Here is a 13,133-nt window from a genome sequence, read left to right on the forward strand (position 1 = left end):
GGCCAAGTGAGGATTCTTACCTCTAAGCTTATTCATCTGTTCCTGGCACTACCTTGCTAACCTCTCTTTCCACACGCTTCTCAGTGTACCCAAAACCTCTGCCCTCTCATCCATCCTATGGTTTACCTCAGCACTGTCCTTAGCATAGCATCATAGCAGCCTATTGCTTTCTCAATCTGCATCTCCTCTTGTGTTTAAGACAATTGCACGGCATCATCTGTATAAAAGACCTGAGGTGACTTTATTTTGTTTCATCATGGTTCAGCAATACAATGCCATACTCTTACTTGTACCCCCCCCCCCCCCCCCCCCCAAAAAAAAAAAAATCATAATGCCTTGATACATTTCCTAATTCACTTCAAACCACACATTCACATCACAACTTACACATACATTACTTCAGTTAACAAACACTACATTCTAGAGATTCACATGCAAACCAATATCACTCCTTAAGAAGAGACTACATATCTAATCATATAAAAACTCCCCGAAGTACATACAAATTATTATTACACTTTCCAAACCTCCATGCTGGTTGGGAAAAAAAAGTCTTACCTGTGCATGGAAATGTGTCATCTCTTGTCCAAGAAGCTGACCAAATTTGCTGAGGACATCTTTATGCCATGAATCATACTTCAGAGACACTTTGCTTTGAACCTTTGTGTAGTCCACTACAATGGGGCCAAAGCTACGTCTTGTGTCTGAGGTATCAAAGGTTGTACGACACTGCTTTATGTCTTGCAACAGCTTCATCCACCTGGATCAATATAAATATTCATACAATGAAGGGACACAATAAAGAGTGATTTTCATAAAAGTAAATTTGTCATTCTCCCAGTAACTTTCTTAATTGTGGCTGCACATACAAGCAACACCCATTATGAAGATATATGGTTATCAAAATTGAGTAAGGAGAGATAGACAAAGAGGATATATGTATTAGAAGTGGAGGAAAAAAGGAGACAGAGGAGATCAAACTGGAGATGCAGATTTATTCTTATTTACTTATATAGTATACTTAACCGCTCTCTCCTACATCAGGGAGGTAGTGCAAGGAAACAGACGAAGAATGGCCCAACACACCCACATACAATGTATATACATAAATGCCCACACACGCACATATACATACATATACATTTCAACGTATACATACATATACATATATACACATGTACATATCCATACTTGCTGTCTTCATCCATTCCTGTCACCACCCCGCCACACACGAAATATCATCCCCTCTTCCAGCAAGGCAGCAACAGGAAGAGACAAAAAAAGGCAGCAAGTATGGAGCGAAAAACATTTTGAGCTAACAGGGCCTGTATAAGGAGGGAAACAGGTATGCATGGGACAGAGTGAAATGGAGTGATGCAGCATAAAGAGATCAATGTCCTACCAGTGGACTCAACCAAGGAATGTGAAAAGGCCGAGGTAAACCACGGAAAGATCTGTGGAGCCTCTTTGTGGATAGGGGCCTGTGGTTTTGATGCATTAATCATGACAACTAAAGAGTGGATGTGAAAGAATGCGGCCTTTATTTGTCTGTTCCTGGTGCTACCTCACTGATGTGGGAAACAGTGATCAAGTATGAAGAGAAAAAATACAATTAAAGAATATATACATTTTGGTGCTTTCACCAAAGGGTAATCTACAAAAGTGATTCTTTTTAATCAAGTCACACTCAAGTTGTTTGTTTATCATTATGAATTAAGTTTGGTGTTGTTGCTAGACTATGCATGCAAGAAGTTATAGTGAGAGTGAAAAGTCACCTTTGAAAAGGGTGTTTAGTTGGGAGTATAGTCTCATCAAAGAACTTCTCACTCCAAAGAAGTCTACATCTCCCTGACACAGAAAGTAAAATTGCCTTGGGCTGCAAGAGCCTTCAGCAAAGTCCTGGGTAACACCAGGACTCCCTTTACAGAAAATTGGCCCTGGGGTAATTATAACGCCAAAACATACAGAAGGGAGAGAGGCACAAGGAATAGAGTGAGTTGGAATGGTGTGGTACAATGGGGTCAACGTGCTGTCAATGGACTGAACCAGGGCATGTGAAACATATTGGGTAAACCATGGAAAGGTTTGTGGGATATGGATGTGGATAGAGAGCTGTGGTTTCTGTGCATTACATATGACAACTAGAGACTGAGTGTGAATGAATGTGGCCTTTTTTGTTTGTTTTCCTGGTGCTATCTTGCTGAAGCACGGGGTAGCAATGCTGTTTCCTGTGGAGCAGGGTGGCGTTGGGAATGGATTGAAGGCAAGTAAGTGTAAGTATGTACATATTTATATGTTTATGTGTCTAAGTCTGTGTATGTGTATGCACATGTATGATTATGTGCATATATTGATATGTATATGTACTTGTATAAGCGTTTATGGATATATATGTGTACATGAGTGGATGGGTCGTTCTTTGTCAATTTCCTGGTGCTACCTCGCTGATGCAGGAAATGGCGATCAAGTATAAAAATAATAAAAAACAATTATATTTATATTTATTGATTATACATAATCGGTTTCCCATACATTGAGGTAGCACCAGTAAACAGATGAAGAATGACCCATCCACTCATATACACATACTGAAAAGTATCACAATTTTGAACGTGATCAAGTATATTCCAACGAGTCCACGGGCAAAATGAAACACAATAAGTTCCCAAGTGCACTTTTGTGTAATAATCACATCATCACTTTTGTGTAATAATCACATCATCAGGAGATACAACAAAGAAACATAAGTCAGCTGATATACAACGAAGAAATGTAGCTAGGATGCCATTAGTTAAACACGTGATTATCCAAGACAGACAATGAGCATATCATAAACTTATTATGTGGGCAAGAAAGGGAATTGTTTACAAATTTTATCAAAAAGAAAGCTATCCAATTTGTATAGACCTTCACTAATAATAAGGTTATAATTCTTTGTGTATCTAATAATAGAAGATTCAATGATTCCATTCGCTGCCAAATCCACTCCCAGATATCTAAAACACTTCACATCCTCCAGTTTTCTCCGATCAAACTTACCTCCCAACTGACTTGTCCCTCAACCCTACTGAACCTAATAACCTTGCTCTTATTCACATTTTCTCTCAGCTTTCTTCTTTCACACACTTTATCAAACTCAGTCACCAGCTTCTGCAGTCTCTCACCTGAATTAGCCACCCATGCTATATCATCAGCGAACAACAATTGACTCACTTCCCAAGCCCTCTTATCTACAACAGACTGCATACTTGCCCCTCTCTCCAAAACTCTTGCATTCACCTTCCGAACAACACCATCCATAAACAAATTAAACAACCATGGAGACATCATGCACCCCTGCTGCAAACCGACATTCACTGGGAACCAATCACTTTCCTCTCTTCCTACTTGTACAAATGACTTGCATCCTCGATAAAACCATTTCAGTGCTTCTAGTAACTTACCTCCCACACCATATACTCTTAATACCTTCCACAAAGCATCTCTATCAACTCTATCATATGCCTTCTCAAGATCCATAAATGCTACATACAAATCCATCTCTTTTTCTATTTCTCACACATTCTTCAAAGCAAACACTTGATCCACACATCCTCTACCATTTCTGAAACCACACTGCTATTCCCCAATCTGATGCTCTGTACATGCCCTGACCCTCTCAATCAATACCCTTCCATATAATCTCCCTCCAGTCACCCCTCTCAGCACATTAACATCCGAAAGTCTCTCTTTTACGCGCCTATCAATCAATACACAATCCAATAATGCTCTCTGGCCATCTCTCCTACTTACATACGTATAGTTATTCATATCATATATATCATATTGTACTTTGTCGCTGTCTCCAGCATTAGCGAGGTAGCGCAAGGAAACAGACAAAAGAGTGGCCCAAACCACCCACATACACATGTATATACATACACGTCCACACACAGCACCTATACATACCTATGCATTTCAACGTATACATATATATACATACACAGACATATACATGTATACACATGTACATAATTCATAGTCTGCCCTTATTCATTCCTGTCGCCATCCTGCCACACATGAAATGACAACCCCCTCCCCCTGCATGTGCGAGAGGTAGCGCTAGGAAAAGACAACAAAGGCCACATTCGTTCACGCTCAGTCTCTAGCTGTCATGTATAATGCACCGAAACCACAGCTCCCTTTCCACATCCAGGCCCCACAAAACTTTCCATGGTTTACCCCAGATGCTTCACATGCCCTGGTTCAATCCATTGACAGCATGTCAACCCCGGTATACCACATCATTCCAATTCACTCTATTCCTTGCACGCCTTTCACCCTCCTGCATGTTCAGGCCCCGATCACTCAAAATCTTTTTCACTCCATCTTTCCACCTCCAATTCGGTCTCCCACTTCTCGTCGTTCCCTCCACCTCTGACATATATCCTCTTTGTCAATCTTTCCTCACTCATTCTCTCCATGTGACCAAACCATTTCAACACACCCTCTTCTGCTCTCTCAATCACACTCTTTTTATTACCACACATCGTTCTTACCCATTCATTACTTACTCGATCAAACCACCTCACACCACATATAGTCCTCAAACATCTCATTTCCAGCACAACCACCCTCCTCCACACAACTCTATCTATAGCCCAAGCCTCGCAACCACATAACATTGTTGGAACCACGATTCCTTCAAACATACCCATTTTTGCTCTCAAAGATAACATTCTCTCCTTCCACACATTTCCATATGTCCAAACCATTTCAACAACCCTCTTCTGCTCTCTCCACCACACTCTTTTTATTTCCACACATCTCTCTTACCCTTTCATTACTTACTCAATCAAACCACCTCACACCACATATTGTCCTCAAACATTTCATTTCTAACACATCCATCCTCCTCCATACAACCCTATCTATCCTTCAAGCAGACTGCATGCTTGCCCCTCTTTCCAAAACTCTTGCATTTGCCTCCCTAAACACTCCATCCATAAACAAATTAAACAGCCATGGGGAAATCACACACTCCTGCCCCAAACTGACATTCGCTGGGATCCAATCACTCTCCTCTCTTCCTACTCGTACACATGCCTCACATCCTTAGTAAAAACTTTTCACTGCTTCTCGCAACTTACCTCGCACACCATATACTCTTAAAACCTTCCACAAAGCACCTCTATCAACTCTATCATATGCCTTTTCCAGATCCATAAATGCTACATGCAAATCCATCTGTTTTTCTAAGTATTCCTCACATAATTCTTCAAGGCAAACACCTGACCCACAAATCCCCTACCACTCCTGAAACCACACTGCTCTTCCCCAATTAGATGCTCTGTACATGCCTTCACCCTCTCAATCAGTACCTTCCCATTTAATTTCCCAAGAATACTCAACAAACATATACCTCTGTAGTTTGAACACTCACCTTTATCCCCTATGCCTTTGTTTAACGGCACTATGCATGCATTCAATATCTCTTCTCTGTTTACCAAACCATTCTCCCTGACCCCTCTCACTTTGCACACCATCCCGACCAAAACACTCCTTCTCACTTCATCACTACCTGTTATTACCTCCCCACTTGTCCCCCTTCACCAATGTTCCCATTTGTTCTCTTGTCTTACACACGTTATTTACCTCCTTCCAAAACATCTTTTTATTCTCCCTAAAGTTTAATAATACTCTCTCACCCCAACTCTCATTTAACCTCTTTTTCAACCCTTGCACCTTTCTCTTGACCTTCTGCTGCTTTCTTTTACACATCTCCCAGTCATTTGCAAAACTTCCCTGCAAGTATCATCCAAATGCCTCTCTTTTCTCTTTCACTGACAACCTTACATCTTCATCCCTCCACTCACTACCCTTTCTAATCTGCCCACCTCCCACCTTCACCTTTCTCATGCCACATGCATCTTTTGTGCAAGCCATCTCTGCTTCCCTAAATATGTCCCATCCCTCAACTACTCGCCTCACGCCATTTGCACTCAACCTCTCCTGGTACTTCCTCACATAAGTCTCCTTTCCAAGCTCACTTACTCTCACCACTCTTCTCCCCAACATTATCTCTTCTTTTTTGAAAACCTCTACAAATCTTCACCTTCTCCTCCACAAGAAAGGATCAGGCATCCCTCAAGCTGCCCCTCTCAACACATTAACATCCAAAAGTCTCTCTTTTACACATCTACCAATCAACATATAATCCAACAATGCCCATTGACCATCATTTCTACTCACATACAAACACTAATGTATATCTCTCTTTTTAAACCAAGTTTTCCCAATCATCAGTCTTTTTTCAGCACACAAATCCACAAGCTCTTCACATTTCCATTCACAACTCTGAACACCCCATTTATACCAATCATACCCTTAACTGCTCCATTACTCACCTTCACATTTAAATCACCCATTGCTAAAGCCTGGTCTTGTGCATCAAAGATGCTGACATACTCACTCAGCTGTTCCCAAAACACTTGTCTCTCATGACCTTTCTTCTTATGACCAGATGCATAGGCACCAATAATCACCCATATCTCTCTATCCACTTTCAGTTTTACCCATATCAATCTAGAATTTACTTTCTTACACTCTATCACATACTCTCACAACTCCTATTACAAGAGCAGTGCTACACCTTCCTTAGCTCTTGTCCTCTCACCAACCCCAGAATTTACTCTCAAGACTTTCCTAAACCACTCTTCCCCTTTACCCTTGAGCTTCATTTCACTCAGAGCCAGAACATCCAAGTCTCTTTCTTCAAACATACTACCTATCTCTCCTTTCTTCTCATCTTGGTTACATCCACACACGTTTGGACACCCCAATCTGAGCCTTCGAGGAGGATGAGCACTCCCCGCATGACTCCTTCTGTTTCCCTTTTCAGACACTGACTTACAAGAAGGGGAGGCTTTTCAGCCTCCCACTTCCATCCCCTTTAGTCGCCTTCTACAACACACGGGGAATACATAGGAAGTATTCTTAATTGCTGTGCATGTAAGTGGATGTCTTTCCTCATCTATTTCCTGGTGCAACCTCACTAACTTGGGATATGGCAATCTAGTATCTAAAAAGTATATAACCAAATGTTGCATGTCTTTGTCAGTTTCTAGTGTTACTTTGCTTATGCAGGAAATGGCAACCAAGTCTGAAAAAGGTACATAAATATTTACAATTCCACCAAAGAAGGCAGATGCATATGGCTTTATGCTTCAATATGATGTTATTCCAAATTTTTTAAGCCTAATGACTTCTCCTGCCATAGCAATGTAGCATCAGGGACCATTAGTGACCTCATTTGCACACATCAATATTTCATTTTATCTATCATACTTAACCCTGTTTCCTGCATCAGCGAGGTAGTGCAAGGAAACAGACAAGGAATGGCCCAACAATTCATAAACACATATATATACATCAACGCCCATACATGCACATATACATACATATACATACACATACATTTACATATATACACGTATATATTCTTGCCACCTTCATCCATTCCCATCGCTACCCCACCACACAGGAAATAGTCCCCCCAACCCCTTACAGTGAAGTAGCACCAGGAAAAGAAAAGGCCACACTTGCTCACACTCAATATCTAGTTATCATGTGTAATGCATCGAAACCACAACCCCCTTTCCAAATCCAGGCCACACAGATCTTTCCATGGTTTACCTTCACATGCCCTGGTTCAGTCCACTGACAGCACGTCGTCACACTTATCTAAATTCTATGATACAAAACCCACTTACAGAGGGTGAGTGAAGTGCACATATCCTAAGAGTTCATAACTAGAAACTAGCAATATTTTACCACAGTGGTGTGCAAAAAATCTTACAAATTACAACAACTTTATGTATTTTCCAAATATATATCAAGCTGAACTGTTACGAGAGACATCTGTCTTTATCAATCTATAATTCTTCAAGGAAATGCTTAGGCTTAAGTATCCCTGCCTTCTGCTAACCTGAAAGATTAGGTTGGGAACCCACATTGTGCAAACCCAATTCTCTATAAAGGGCATTCTTATAGTTAATTGAACCGACTCATTTCAAGCAATATTAGACTTACTTAGCAACATCATCTCCCAGTTGTCCATACAAGTGGTCAGGCTGCAAATCCCACAGAGCTTGATACTGTAGCCACTCCTTTACATAATTAGTCACTTCATCCACAACCTTATCAACAGCACTATATGCAGCCTTTATGAACACATGCTCATCAGGAAGTTTGATAAGTAAATTCCGGTATACTTGAGTAGTTGGGCGATCTAAGCCAACCTGCAACAATCAACTTCATTATGATCTTTTCAAACCAATGTATGAAATGATATCTGTTATATATTCATAAAAGCATGCAAAAAAAAAAAAAAATGCAGGCACAAATGATTATTCACAACATGCAGTTACTTGTTATACATATCCCTCCCCTTAGCATAGAACACCTTCCAGGAAACTCTCGAATGAAAGTCAAAAACTTTCTGACAAGAGTATAGTGATTATCTACAACAATCAATGCTTATTTCTCAAAAGTAAAATATCTCATTATCTGTCTGTCTCTGAGTGTTAGGGATGACAAGATTCCTATATATATATTTTGTTCAAAAAAAACCTTGTCTGTCTCTCCCATACATTTAGAAAGGAGATATCACTTTGCAGTTTAGTACTTTGTCAAATCTCCTTTGGCCTTGATTACCCTCTGCAGACATCTGGGCATGGAGAGACAAGATTCTTGAAGTACCATAGGTCTATTGGGTCTTGATCTCCTATATGAGACAAGTCACTCATGAGATGTTACAGGAAGCAGCTGCCTGATCTGCATTCTGAGCACCAAGTGCACCTAAAAATCTCACTTGTACCCATATTTTCTTGCTTCCTGGTGAGAATTTGAGCTTTCTCTTCCTTAAGAAGGTAAAAGCCAATCATCGTATGGCAAAGGTAGGAGAAATACAATACTAAGACGCGAAATTCCGAAAATGAAGTGACAGCCAAAAAGAGTAAAGAAGGAACACTGTTCTCTCAAGGTATCCTGAGACACACTGAGGTATGTTACTGGTGCTCACACTGTTAAAGACACTAGTTTCATCATATGTTTGAATCCACAATAACCTTAGGCATGTGTGAAGCGAGAGGGTCAGGGAGAATGGTTTGGTAAGCAGAGAAGAGGTAGTGAAAGCTTTGCGGAAGATGAAAGCTGGCAAGGCAGCAGGTTTGGATGGTATTGCTGTGGAATTCATTAAAAAGGGAGGTGACTGTGTTGTTGACTGGTTGGTGAGGATATTCAATGTATGTATGGTTCATGGTGAAGTGCCTCAGAATTGGCGGAATGCATGCATAGTGCCATTGTACAAAGGCAAAGGGGATAAAGGCGAGTGTTCAAATTACAAAAGTATAAGTTTGTTGAGTATTCCTGGGATATTATATGGGAGGGTATTGATTGAGATGGTAAAGGCATGTACAGAGCATCAGATTGGGGAAGAGCAATGTGCTTTCAGAAGCGGGAGAGGATGTGTGGATCAGGTGTTTGCTTTGAAAAACGTATGTGAGAAATACTTAGAAAACAAATGGATTTTCATAGCATTTTTGGATCTGGAGAAGGAATGTGACAGACTTGATAGAGATGCTCTGTGGAAGGTATTAAGAACATATGGTGTGGGAGGTAAGTTGCTAAAAGCAATGAAAAGTTTTTATCGAGAATGTAAGGCATGTGTACAAGTAGGAAGAGAGGAAAGTGATTGGTTTCCAGTGAACGTTGGTTTGCGGCAGGGGTGTGTAGTGTCCCCATGGTTGTTTGATTTGTTTATGGATGGGGTTGTTAGGAGGTGAATGCAAGAGTTTTGGAAAAAGGGCAAGTATGCAGTCTGTTGTGGATGAGAGGGCTTGGGAAGTGAGTCAGTTGTTGTTCGCGGATGATACAGCGCTGGTGGCTGATTCAGGTGAGAAACTGCAGAAGTTGTTGACTGAGTTTGGTAAATAGTGTGAAAGAAGAAAGCTGAGAGTAAATGTGAATAAGAGCAAGGTTATTCGGTTTAGTAGGGTTGAGGGACATGTAAATTGGGAGGTAAATTTGAATGGAGAAAAACTGGAGGAAGTGAACTGATTTTGGTATCTGGGAGTGGATTTGGCAGCAGATGGAACTATGGAAGTGGAAGTGAGTCATAGGGTGAGGGAGGGGGCGAAGGTCCTGGGAGCATTGAAGAATGTGTGGAAGGTGAGAACGTTATCTTGGAAAGCAAAAATGGGTATGTTTGAAGGAATAGTGGTTCCAACAATGTTATATGGTTGTGAAGCATGGGCTATAGATAGGGTTGTGAAGAGGAGGGTGGATGTGTTGAAAATGAGATGCTTGAGGACAATATGAGGTGTGAGGCGGTTTGATCGAGTAAGTAATGAAACGGTAAGAGAGATGTGTGGTAATAAAAAGAGTGTGGTTGAGAGAGCAGAATAGGGTGCACTGAAATGGTTTAGTCCCATGGAGAGAATGAGTGAGGAAAGATTGACAAAGAGATTATATGTCTCAGAGATGGAGGGAATGAGAAGTGGGAGACCAAATTGGAGGCGGAAGGATGGAGTGAAAAAGATTTTGAGCAATTGGGACCTGAACATAGAGGAGGGTGAAAGGCATGCAAGGAATAGAGTGAATTGGAACGATATGGTATACCGGGGTCAACGTGCTGTCAATGAATTGAAGCAGGGCATATGAAGCATCTGGGGTACACCATGGAAAGGTTTGTGGGGCCTTGATGTGGAAAGGGAGTTGTGGTTTCGGTGCATTACAAATGACAGCTAGAGACTGAGTGTGAACAAATGTGGCCTTTGTTATCTTTTCCTAGCGCTACTTCACGCATGTGCGGGGAAAGGGGGTACCATTTCATGTGTGGCGGAGTGGCGGAGGGAATGGATGAAGGCATCATGGATGAATATGTACATGTGTATATGTCTGTGTATGTATATTCATGTATACGTTGAAATGTATAATTATGCTTATGTGCGTCTGTGGGCGTCTATGTATATACATGTGTATGTGGATGGGTTGGGCTATTCTTTCATCTGTTTCCTTGCGCTACCTCGCCCTTATTCATTCCCGTCGCCACCCAACCACACATGAAATGACAACCCTCCCCCCCGGCATGTGCATGAGGAAGCGCTAGGAAAAGACAAAAAGGCCACATTCGTTCACACTCAGTCTCTAGATATCATGTATAATACACCGAACCACAGCCTCCCTTTTCACATCCAGGCCCCACAAAACTTTCCATGGTTTACCTCATATGCTTTACATGCCCTGGTTCAATCCATCAACAGCACATCGACCGCGGTATACCACATCGTTCCAATTCACTCTATTCCTTGCACGCCTTTCACCTTCCTGCATGTTCGGGCCCCGATCACTCAAAATCTTTTTCACCCCATCTTTCCACCTCCAATTTTGTCTCCCATTTCTCCTCGTTCCCTCCACCTCTGACACATATATCCTCTGTCAATCTTTCCTCACTCATTCTCTCCATGTGCCTAAACCATTTCAAAACAACCTCTTCTGCTCTCTCAACCACAATTTATATATATATTTCTTTATTTTTTCAAACTATTTTCCATTTCCGCGTTAGCAAGATAGCGTTAAGAACAGAGGACTGGGCTTCTGAGGGAATATCCTCACCTGGCCCCCTTCTCTGTTCCTTCTTTTGGAAAATTAAAAAAAAAACAAGAGGGGAGGATTTCCAGACCCCCACTCCCTCCCCTTTTAGTTGCCTTCTACGACACGCAGGGAATACATGGGAAGTATTCTTTCTCCCCTATCCCCAGGGATAATATATATATACATACATATATATATATATATATATATATATATATATATATATATATATATATATATATATATATATATATATATATATATCGAGTAAATGTGAATAAGAGCAAGGTTATTAGGTACAGTAGGGTTGAGGGTCAAGTCAATTGGGAGGTGAGTTTGAATGGAGAAAAACTGGAGGAAGTAAAGTGTTTTAGATATCTGGGAGTGGATCTGGCAGCGGATGGAACCATGGAAGCGGAAGTGGATCATAGGGTGGGGGAGGGGGCGAAAATTCTGGGAGCCTTGAAGAATGTGTGGAAGTCGAGAACAGTATCTCGGAAAGCAAAAATGGGTATGTTTGAAGGAATAGTGGTTCCAACAATGTTGTATGGTTGCGAGGCGTAGGCTATGGATAGAGTTGCGCGCAGGAGGATGGATGTGCTGGAAATGAGATGTTTGAGGACAATGTGTGGTGTGAGGTGGTTTGATCGAGTAAGTAATGAAAGGGTAAGAGAGATGTGTGGAAATAAAAAGAGCGTGGTTGAGAGAGCAGAAGAGGGTGTTTTGAAATGGTTTGGGCACATGGAGAGAATGAGTGAGGAAAGATTGACCAAGAGGATATATGTGTCGGAGGTGGAGGGTACGAGGAGAAGAGGGAGACCAAATTGGAGGCGGAAGGATGGAGTGAAAAAGATTTTGTGTGATCGGGGCCTGAACATGCAGGAGGGTGAAAGGCGGCCAAGGAATAGAGCGAATTGGATTGATGTGGTATACCAGGGTCGACGTGCTGTCAATGAATTGAAGCAGGGCATATGAAGCATCTGGGGTACACCATGGAAAGGTTTGTGGGGCCTTGATGTGGAAAGGGAGCTGTGGTTTCGGGCATTATTGCATGAAAGCTAGAGACTGAGTGTGAACGTATGGGGCCTTTGTTGTCTTTTCCTAGCGCTACCTCGCCACACATGAAATAATAACCGCTTCCCCCTGCATGTGTGCAAGGTAGCGCTAGGAAAAGACAACAAAGGCCACATTCGTTCACACTCAGTCTCTACCTGTCATGTAATAACGCACTGAAACAACAGCTCCCTTTCCACATCCAGGCCCCACAGAACTTTCCATGGTTTACCCCAGACACTTCACATGCCCTGGTTCAATCCACTGACAGCACGTCGACCCCGGTATACCAAATTGTTCCAATTCACTCTATTCCTTGCACACCTTTCACCCTCCTGCATGTTCAGGCCCCGATCACTCAAAATCTTTTTCACCTCTTGCACCTTTCTCTTGACCTCTTGCCTCTTTCTTTTATATATCTCCCACTCATTTGCATTATTTCCTGC

General features: G+C 41.6%; 1 protein-coding gene across 7 annotated transcripts in view; it reads right to left on the bottom strand.

Annotated features, from left to right (window-relative positions):
- Positions 1-13,133, bottom strand: part of Dhc64C (dynein heavy chain, cytoplasmic) — a 335,090-nt gene that overhangs the window by 205,252 nt on the left and 116,705 nt on the right. For all 7 annotated transcript variants that reach the window (XM_071692492.1, XM_071692491.1, XM_071692489.1 and 4 more), the window contains 2 exons: positions 8,071-8,279; positions 559-760 (listed from right to left, as the gene is read on the bottom strand). In XM_071692492.1, coding sequence (XP_071548593.1) covers positions 559-760; positions 8,071-8,279 — 411 coding nt within the window. The remainder of the gene's footprint in view (positions 1-558; positions 761-8,070; positions 8,280-13,133) is intronic.

This window comes from Panulirus ornatus, chromosome 53 (assembly GCF_036320965.1).
Source record: "Panulirus ornatus isolate Po-2019 chromosome 53, ASM3632096v1, whole genome shotgun sequence".
Classification (NCBI taxonomy): domain Eukaryota; kingdom Metazoa; phylum Arthropoda; class Malacostraca; order Decapoda; family Palinuridae; genus Panulirus; species Panulirus ornatus.